This window comes from Pteronotus mesoamericanus, unplaced genomic scaffold, assembly GCF_021234165.1.
Source record: "Pteronotus mesoamericanus isolate MK-2021 breed Mesoamerican mustached bat unplaced genomic scaffold, CSHL_Meso_final contig_173, whole genome shotgun sequence".
Taxonomy (NCBI): domain Eukaryota; kingdom Metazoa; phylum Chordata; class Mammalia; order Chiroptera; family Mormoopidae; genus Pteronotus; species Pteronotus mesoamericanus.
The window spans coordinates 6,943,436-6,954,346 of NW_026555072.1; the positions used below are offsets into that span (position 1 = coordinate 6,943,436).

The window sequence follows — 10,911 nt, forward strand, 5'->3', positions numbered from 1 at the left end:
TAGTTCTTTTTACAGTATGCATCAAAGAAATACAATAAAGCTTGTGCAGCATGGAAGAAAATAGACCTGCATTATGAAGCATAAGGAAGAAATAGCATTTGTTATAAAGCAGGTAGCTAGTATGGCCAAGTCCTATTTAAGCCCTGGAGAAGGCAGCACTGTAGGAATATCCAGGGGGTAGTCCAGACTATATTCAGGGGGCTACTAGTAGGTAATAAATGGAAAAGTGGATGGAATCCAAAGGCGAAAGCAAAGCAAGGAGGAGATTGTCGCGGTGTAAACAAGTGTGTTTACATTGGTATAATAAAGCTTATTTTTGCTTCCTCTTGACCTAATCACTGATTACATATATAAATCAGTGTTTCTTGTTACATATTTCCTCACTTCTGCTCCTTTCCCTAGACCAGAAAATGGTGTACTGTGGTAAGCAGTGTTGTAAATTGAATTGGGATGGTAGTGATTTTTAAGCAACCTGTCTCAGGGCCTCTTATACTCCTACAACAAATGTATACTCCTTTGATCAGTCTCTGTCCAGGGATAACAGAGATTGCCCTGTATGGTGAAGGGAGCAGATTGAAGATTTGTGAACAACTTGCGAATAGTGTGTTATATTTGAAGGCCCATTTCAAACTCCTTATCTGTCATGAATCTCTTGATATCCATTCATAAAGACACACTTTCTATCTCTTTCCCCTCCCCACCGTCTGGGTTTTTTTTTTGTTTCCAGCTTCTGTGGCTCTTTATGTCTTATTTGTGATATGTAAGCACATTTTTCTTACTTACCCTTTACCAAACATTTAACATGAATATTAACATGGAAGTTAAATATGAAACCTTCAGTTACTAACACACACAGACTCAACTGCATTCATTTGTATAGACTCTAGAGAGAGTAAGTAAAGGTTCAGAATCATTTGAGCTCACTTTATGTTTTGTTGTCATGTCCAGTCTTAGGTATTACATATCTTGTATTGAAATAGTATATGTTAAATAAACAATGATAGTATAGTGATCTTAAGGGAAAAAAAGAACATGTTACTTTACTTGGTCTTGAAGATACAAATTTGTTCTTTTTAAATTGTTTTCTATTTAAAACTAAAGGATGAATGAAACAAGTAATAATTATTTTTATTATTATATGACTTTAACTGAATATAACTTTGTTATATGAAGGAGGAGAGTAGAAAAATCCACTGAATATGTTAAATACACTAGGAATACCAATGATATAAGCCTTTTTCCTAATTTGAAAAATGAGAATAGTATTACATTTCTCAAAGTGTGCTTGTGGAAACCTAATGAGGCAATACACACAAAGGCCTTATCCCAGTGCCTGGCACTGAGTAAAAGTAAAATAGCAGTCCTTATTTTGATGACGATAATGATAAGACACCTTACTGAGAGTAGAAAACAAGATAAATGAAAAAATATATATGTTAGATAGGGATATTATGCTAGGGAGAATAAGTAAATCATTGTGAAATGGCAGGATACTGTTGGAATTTGAGAGTGAAGATGATTGTTGAGCAAACTGCAAGAAAAGTTTTAATAAAAGAGCTGTATAAGAGTACAGCATTCTGGGTTGGGGGAGGAGGAGAAAGGCTCTGATAATTGAGTGTGTTTGGAATATTTGAGGCATAACAAGGGGTCAGTATGGCCAGAGCAGAGTGAGCACAGTGAAAAATACTAGGATGGATCTGGTAGTGCTCTACAAATCATAGGAAAATCTTTACTTTTCTCTGAGGGACAGGAGAAGCATTTGAAATATTTTGAGCCAAGGAGTGATAAGAATTTTCCTATCATAAGAAGTGACTGCATTTTAACAGCTCTGGCCCCTAAGCTGAAAATAGATTTAATGATTACATTATGTCTGGATACAGTTGAAAATTATTTCCATGGTCCAGATGAAGTACAATGACAGGCTGGATCAGGATGGTGACACCGATAGTAGTGAGAACTAGCTTTATTCTAGGTGTATTTAAAAGGTAGCGATACATAAGTTGAAAATGTTGTAGCCATCTTCTGTTATTCTTTCTTAAAGTGTATTCTAATTCTTTAACATTTTAATCACATTTTAGGATTTATTTAATCAGGAGGACCAACTGGTGCCGTCAAAGTCAAGTGAAATGAGCTGTTTCTTATGGGGCAAAAATTAGCAGTACATTTACATTATTTTTCTTTTCTTTTTCTATTGTGAGTACGTATTTATTCATGAATATTTATTTTTAAAATATATTTATTTATTTATTTATTTTTATTGTTCAAATATATTTGTCTCCATTTTCCCGCTACCACTTTCCCCTGCCCCACCCATGCCCATTATCCACCTTTCCCACTTTGGCTTTGTCTTTGGGTCCTTTATATATATTCCTTGACTTGACACTTTGCCTTCTCTTCCCCATTACCCTCTTTCTTCCCCTCTTGTTACTGTTTTTTCTTTCAATGTTGCTGGTTATATTTTTCTTGCTTTGTTTTGTGGAATAGGTTCCACTTACAGATGAGATCATATAGTATTTGCCTTTCAACTCTTGGCTTATTTCAGTTAGTATAATGCTCTCCAGTTTCATCCATGCTATTGTGAAGGGTAGGAGCTCTTTCTTTCTTTCTTTCTTTCTTTCTTTCTTTCTTTCTTTCTTTCTTTCTTTCTTTCTTTCTTTCTTTCTTTCTTTTCTTTCTTTCTTTCATTTCTGCTGCATAGTACTCCATTGTGTAAATGTACCATGGTTTTTTGATCCACTCCTTTATTGATGGGCACTTAGGTTGCTTCCAGCACTTACTTATAGTAAATTGTGTTGTTATGAACATTGGAGTTCATAGTTTCTTTGGAATTGGTATTTTGGGATTTTTAAGGTATAATCCCAGCAATGGAATTACTGGCTCAGAAGGCAGTTCAATTTTTACATCTTTGAGGAAATTCCAAACTTTTTTACACAGTGGCTGCATAAGTCTGCATTTCCCCCAACCGTGTACTAGGGTTCCCTTTTCTACACAGCCTTGCCAGCATCTGATGATTGTTGATTTGTTTGTGATGTCCATTCTGGCTTGTATGAAGTGGTATCTCATTGTAGTTTTATTTTGCATTTCTCTGATAGGTAGTAATTATGAGCATCTTTTCATAGGTCTCTGGGTCCTTTGTATGTCCTCTGTAGCAGTCTCTGTTCAGGTCCTTTGCCCATTTTTTTAACTGAATTGTTTGTCTTCCTGGAGTGCAGTCATGTGAGTTCTTTATATATTCTGGAGATCAAACCCTTGTATGAGTTATCATTGACAAGTATATTTTCCCATATAGTTTGTTGCTTTTTCATATTGCTGAAGTTTTCTTTAGCCATGCAGAAGATTCTTATTTTGATGAAGTCCAAATTGCTTATTTTTTCCTTTATGTTCCCTGCTCTAGGGGACATATCAGTGAAAACGTTGCTGAGTGGAATATCTGAGACTTTTGTGTCTATGTTCTCCTCTAGGACTTTTATGGTGTCAGGACTTATATTTAAGTATTTTATCAATCTCAAGTTTATCTTTTCTATGGTGTAAGTTCATCATCGAATTTCATTTTTTTGCATGTAGCTGTTCAGCTCTCCCAACATCATTTGTTGAAGAGGCTATTTTTACTCCAATTTATGCTTCTGCCCATTTTCTCAAATATTAATTGACCATAGAGACATGAGTTTATTTCTGGGCTTTCTATTCTGTTCCAGTGATCTATGTGTCTGTTTTTATGCCAGTACCAGACTGTTTTGATCACAGTGGCCTTGTAATATAGTTTTATGTCTGGTAATGAGATCCCTCCTACATTGCCCTTCTTTCTCAAAATTGCTGCAGCTATTCAGCGTCATTTATGATTCCATATAAATTTTTAAATGTTTGTTCAATGCCTGTGAAATATGCCGTTGGTATTTTAATAGAGATTGCGTTGAATCTATAAATTTCTCTGGGTGGTATGGACATTTTGATGATGATAATTCTTCCAATCCATGAACATGGTATATGTTTACATTTATTTGAGTCTTCCTTAATTTCTTTCTTCACTGTTGCATAATTTTCAGCATACAGTTCTTTTACCTCCTTGGTTAACTTTATTCCTAAGTACATTATTTTACTTTTTGCTATAGCAAAGGGGAATTTTTTATTGATTTCTGATTCTGATATTTCATTTTTAGTATACAAAAACATCTTCCATATCTGAATATTGACTTTGTAACCTGCTGTTTTGCCAATTCACTCATTAGATTGAGTATTTTTTTGGTGGAGTCTATGGGGTTTTCTATGTACACTGTCATGTCATCTGCCAACAATGACAGTTTTACCTCCTCCTTTCCAATTTGGATTCCTTTTATTTCTTTTTCTTGTCTGACCCCTGTGGATAGGACTTCCAATACTATGTTGAATAGAAGTGGTGAAAGCAGACATTCTTGTCTTGTTCCTGATCTTAGTGGGAAAGCTCCCCCCCCACCATTGAGTATGATGTTGGCTGTAGGTTTTTCATATATGGCTTTTATGATGTTGAAGTGTGTCCCATTTATTCCCACTTTGCTGAGTGTTTTTATCATAAATGGGTGTTGTAACTTATCAAATGCTTTTTCCACATCTATTGATATGATCGTGTGGTTTCTGTCTTTCCTTTTGTTTATGTGATGTATCACTTTATTGATTTGCAAATATTGAACCATCCTTGCACCCCTGGGATGAGTCCTACCTGCTCATGGTGGATGATCTTTTTAATATGTTGCTGGAGAAGGTTTGCCAATTTTTTTTTTCAGGATTTTAACGTCTATGTTCATTAGCGATATTGGGCTGTAGTTTTCTTTCTTAGTTGTGTCTTTATCTGGTTTTTGGATTAGGATGATGCTGGACTCATAAAAAGACTTTGATATTCCTCCCTGTTCTTGGATTTTTTGGAATAGTCTGAGAAGGACAGGGATTTATCTCTTCCTCAGATGTTTTGTAAAAGTCTCCTGTAAAACTGTTTGGTGCTGGGCTTTTGTGTGGCAGGAGTTTTTTTCTTACTGTTTCAGTTTCTCTAGATGTTATCAGTTTGTTCAGGCTTCTGAATCTTCTTCCTACAGTGTTGGAAAGTTATATTTTTCTAGAAACTTGTCCATTTCATCAAGGTTTTCAAATTTCTTGGCATATAATTTTTCATAGTAATTTCTTGCAATCCTTTGTATTTCTGTGGTATCAGTTGTTATTTCTCCTCATTCATTTCTGATATTATTTATTTGGGTCCTCTCCCTTTTTTCTTTGATAAGTCTGCTTAAAGACTTTTTAATTTTGTTCATTTTTTCAAGGAACCAGCTTCTGAGTTGGTTGATCCTTTGAATTGTTCTTTTTGTCTCTATGTCATTCAGTTCTGCTCTGATCTTTATTATTTACATTCTTCTACTCACTCTGGGCTTTGTTTGTTCATATTTCTCCAGTTCTTAAAGCTGGAGCATTAGGTCATTTATTTGAAATATTTCTGTTTTTTAGACAGGCCTGTATTGCTATGAACTTACCTCTCAAGACTGACTTCTCTATGTCCCATAGGTTTTGGGCTGTTGTAGGTTCATTTTCATTTGTTTCCAGAAACTTTGATTTCTTCTCTCATCTCATTATTGACCCATTCATTGTTTAATAGCATACTATTCAGTCTCCATGAGTTTAAATGTTTTTGAGTTTTTTCCTTGTGTTTTGTTTCCAGTTTCAAGACCATCTGGTCTGAGAAAATGCTTGTTATGATTTTGAATTTCCTGAATTTGTTGAGGCTTGTTTTTTGTCCTATCATGAGATCTATCTTTGAAAATGTTATATGTAAATTTTAAAAGAATGTGTATTTTTCTTCTTTGGGTTGAAAAATTCTATACATGTCATTTAAGTCCCTTTGATCTAATGCATCGTTTAGTTCCACAATATCCTCATCGATGTTTTGTTTAGAAGATCTAGCCATTGCTGACAGCGGATGTTAAGATCCCCTACTATCAATGTGTTGCTGTCTATGTCTTTCTTGAAGTCATCCAAGATTTTCCTTATATATTTGGTGTTCCTATGTTGGGTGCATATATGTTTACAATGTTGGTGTCCTCTTGATGGATTCTTTTTTTGAGTATGATGAAGTGTCCTTCTGGGTCTCGTTTTATGGTCTTTGTTTTAAAATGTATTTTGTCTGATATTGCTACCCCTGCTTTTTTCCTTGTCCATTTGCATGGAATTTTTTTCCATTCTTTTACTTTCAGTCTGTGTAGGGCCTCTGTTCTGAGGTGGTCTCTTGTAGGCACCATATTTGGGTCATGTTTTCTTATCCATTCAGCTATCCCATGTCTTTTTTGGGGTCATTTAATCTATTTGCATTTAAAGCTATTATTGATATGTACATACACACACACACACACATATGTGTGTGTATGTGTGTGTGTGTGTGTGTGTGTGTGTGTGTATGGTCTGTGTCTCTCTCTTTCTCACTCTTTTTCTTCATCTTTTTAAAGTGGTCCCTTTATCATGTCTTGTAGTCTTAGTTTGGTGAAGGTGTAATCTTTTAGTCTTCTTTTGTATAGGAAACTCCTTACCTTGTCTTCTAGTTTAATTTAGAGCCTTGTTCGGTGGATTGGTCTTGGCTGCAGGCACCTCCTTTTTATGACTTGGGATATTTCTTGCTATTCCCTTCTGGCTTGTAGTGTTTCTGTTGAGAAGTCAGCTGCTAGCCATATCAGGGCTCCCTTGTATGTTATTACCTGTTTCTCCCTTACTGCTTTTAATATTCTCTCTTTGTTTTGATATTTGCCACTTAAATTTGGATATGTATTGGAGTGGGTCTCATTGGGTTCCTCTTGAATGGGACCCTCTGTGCTTCCTGGACTTTTGTGACTTTTTCTCTCCTCCAATTAGGGAAGTTTTTCATCATTACTTTTTCAAACAGGTTCTCTATTCCTTGTTCCTCTTCTCCTTCTGGTATCCTTATTATTCGGATGTTATTACATTTCATGTTGTCCTAGATTTCCTTGAACCTCTCCTTTTTTTTTTTATTTAGACTTTTTTCTGTTTCTTGTTCTTTCTGGGAGCTTTTTTCTACCTTGTGCTCTAGCTCACTGATTTGTTTTCTGCTTCATTGAGCCTGCTTTTGATTCCTTCTACTGAGTTCTTTAATTCAGAAATTCTATTTTTCATTTCCTCTTGCCTCTTTTTTTATTTTGCATACTTTAATTTCAGAACAAAATTAAAAAGCAATACACAAAAACATCCAATCCCAAAGTCAAATATGAGAAGGGGAAGCTTGAGGCCCTTGTAACCTGCCTTAGGCAAAGACAGGAGAGGAAAAAAACCCACTAAATAGCAGAGGAAAACCAGGTGGACTAGGGCCACTAAGGGCTGCTAAGGAAGCCATGAAGACACTACACAGAGGATACAAGGTCTGCAGGTAGAAACTCCTACTCTACTTCTTCCATATGAGAGGCATCCTCATCACCCTCAAGGAAGGGGGACCTCATCAGGAACAGCAGCACTGGGTTCTTCTTCTGTTACTTCATCTTCATCAATGCCTACACCTAGCTTGATCATGCAATAGATGCGGTTGGAGTGGGTCTGGGGATCTTCAAGTGAGAAGCCAGAAAAGAGCAGTGCAGTTTCAAACAGCAACACTACAAGGTCCTTGACAGCCTTGTCATTCTTGTCTGCCTCTGCATTCTGCCGTAAAGTCTCCACAATGGGGTGGTCAGGGTTGATCTCCAGGTGCTTTTTGGCCATCATGTAACCCATTGTGGAGTTATCACGAAGTGCCTGGGCTTTCATGATACACTCCATGTTAGTTGTCCAGCCGTAGGTGCTAGTCACAATGCAGCAGGGTGAAGACACAAGCCTATTAGTGATTGTCACCTTCTCAACCTTCTTATCCAAGATCTCTTTCATGAGTTTGCAGAGGTTCTCAAACTTGGCCTTGCTCTCTTCCATTTTCTTCTTCTCCTCTTCATCCTCAGATAGCTCCAGGCCCTCCTTGGTAACTGAGACCAAACTCTTCCCATCAAACTCCTTGAGCTGCTGCACACAGTACTCATTGATAGGCTCTGTGATATACACTACCTCAAAGCCCCGCTTCCGTACTCGCTCCACAAGAGCCGAATTGGCAACCTGCTCTTTGCTCTCACCAGTGATGTAATAGATAGACTTCTGGGTCTCCTGCATGCGAGAGACATATTCCAAAAGAAAAGTCATTTCATCTCCAGACCGGGAGGTGTGATAGCGCAGAAGCTCGGAGAGGCATTGGCGATTAGTTGAGACCTCATGGATCCCAAGCTTTAGGTTTTTAGAGAATGCCTCATAGAATTTCTTATAGTTCTCCTTGTCTTCTGTGAGCTCAGAGAAGAGCTCAAGGCACTTCTTAACAATGTTTTTACAAATTACCTTCAAGATTTTACTCTGCTGAAGCATTTCTCAGGAGATGTTCAGGGGCAGGTCCTCAGAGTCAACCACACGACTGATGAAGTTGAGATATTCCAGTATCAACTCATCACAGCTGTCCATGATGAACACACGACAGACATACAGTTTGATATTGTTCTTCTTCTTGTTCTCAAATAGGTCAAAGGGAGTCCAACTGGGAATGAACAGCAATGCCCTGATTTCCAGCTGACCTTCTACAGAGAAGTGCTTGACTGCCAAGTGGTCTTCCCAGTCATTGATAAGGCTCTTATAGAACTGTCCATATTCCTCCTGGGTGATGTCATCAGGGTTCCTGGTCCAAATGGGCTTGGTCTTGTTCAGTTCTTCATGATTGATGTATTTCTCCTTAATCTTCTTTGTTTTCTTTTTCTTATCCTTAGCACTATCATCCTCCTCATCTGAGCCCACATCTTCAATCTTGGGTTTCTCCTAATCATCTTTATCTTCCTCTGCTTTCTCCCCTTTCTCTTCCTTTGCTTCATCGTCACTGATTTCTTTCTCTTGTTCCTTCTCCAAATAAAGGGTGATAGGATAACCTATGAACTGTGAGTGCTTCTTCACCACTTCTTTGACCCGCCTCTCCTCTAAGTCTGGTCTTCTTTAAGGTGAAGGGTCACTTTGGTACCCCAGCCAATGGGCTCACCATGGTCAGCTCGCACAGTGAGGGAACCCCCAGCAAAAGACTCCCAGACATACTGCTCATCATTGTTGTGCTTTGTGATCACTACTACTTTCTCTGCCACCAGGTAGGCAGAATAAAAGCCAGAACCAAACTGTCCAATCATGGAGATGTCTGCACCAGCCTGAAGAGCTTCCATAAATGCTTTTGTACCAGACTTGGCAATGGTTCCCAGATTATGTACAAGATCAGCTTTGGTCATGCCAATGCCTGTGTCTACCAGAGTCAAAGGACATTGCTGAGGGTTGGGGATGATGTCAATTTTCAGGTCTTTACCACTGTCCAACTTGGAAGGGTCAGTCAGGCTCTCATAGCATATCTTGTCTAAGGCATCAGAAGCATTACTGATCAACTCCCGAAGGAAAATTTCCTTGTTAGAGTAGAAGGTATTGATGATGAGAGACATGAGTTGGTCAATTTTTCCCTGGAAAGCAAAAGTCTCCACCTCCTCCTATCCATGGTATACTTCCTTAGGCATCTTGAAAGTGAAGAGATGAAAGTACTAGAGAGCAGGGATTATTTTTGGCTCACACACAGCAAACTGCGTGCGCGGGGTTGACTCCCATTTCCTCTTGTCTTTTATTGATAGTTTCTATGTCTTTTCTTTTTCAGGCTGATATAGTTTGCAATAAGTTCCTCATAGTTTCCCTGTAGTGTTTGGTAATTCTTTTTGAGCTCACTGAACTCATTGAGCTTACTTAGAACTGTTGTTTTGAACTCAATATCTGATAGTTTACTTGCCTTTATTTATTTTTGTTCTCTTTGTGTGAATTCCTCCTTTCCCTTCAATTGGGTGGTGTTTCTCTTGCCATTATTTGTGAGACTCTTTTTTTTTTTTTTTTTTTTTTACTCTTCTTCTTAAATTGATCCATCTTGACTTTCTGTCTTTGTGGTTTGAACTTCTCTGGTAGGAGACCCCTTCCTTCCTCCTTCCCTCCCTTTCTCCCTTCCTCCTTTCCTTCCTTCCTTCTTTCCTTCCTTCCTTCCTTCCTTCCTTCCTTCCTTCCTTCCTTCCTTCCTTCCTTCCTTCCTTCCTTCCATCTGCCTCTGATAATGTCAGCTGTTGACCATGTCTGACCTTAGGCATTCTTTAAGAAACTTTGCTGTATCAACTGTCTGTGTCTGTCTCCTCCAATTGTTAATCTAGTCACTCTGCCCTCAGCAGTTAAGGTGGTACAGAGTCCCTTCTGTGGGCAAGGTTATTGTGTCCCCTCAAGCTGCAGCAGCTCAGAGGAGTAGTCTGCCTGAGCCAGATGGTTGCTTCCATATGGGGGAGGAGTCCGCACCCAGTTCATCCCGTCTACTCCCTCAGTTCTCTCCCCAATGCTTCTGTTGCCAATCTATCCTCAAGTGTTTCTAGACCACTCTATGTCCCCTTATGCCAGGGACCTAATATCTGGACTGTCACTCTGTACTTAGCACCCAGACCCACACAATACTGGGGTGGGGCTAAGCCTACTGGGAGCATGCCTATTGTGTCCATTCGCACTGCTGCTGCTTGGGGGAGTTGCCTGCCTGAGCAAGATGGCAGCTTCAGAATGGGGTGGAAGTCAGCACCCAGATACCGCCATCCACTTTCTCAGTTCTTTACCCAAAGTCTCCCTCTCCAGTTTCTCCTCAGACATGTCTAGCCCGCTTTGCCCCTGCCTCTTCTGGAGCCTAGGGTAAGTGTCTGCCACTGAAAATTTTGTCATTGGCCCTTTAAATGGCTCTTTTTGTTTCCAGCTGCCTGTCTTAGGCAGAGAGCATACTGCTGCTTTTCATGGCTGGATGTTATCTGTGTGTGTTTTAGGCTCTTGTGCTGTATGCTAGAGATGAGTGCTTAT

The 10,911-nt window shown here is 38.7% G+C and overlaps 1 protein-coding gene across 1 annotated transcript; it reads right to left on the minus strand.

The window, feature by feature from the left end:
* Nucleotides 1-7,397: 7,397 nt before the first annotated feature.
* On the minus strand, nucleotides 7,398-9,563 carry LOC129065155 (heat shock protein HSP 90-beta-like). Its single transcript, XM_054566395.1, is given in 3 exon segments — nucleotides 7,398-7,442; nucleotides 7,444-8,993; nucleotides 8,996-9,563. Coding segments are annotated over 3 exon segments (2,163 nt in total).
* Between the last annotated feature and the right edge of the window lie 1,348 nt (nucleotides 9,564-10,911).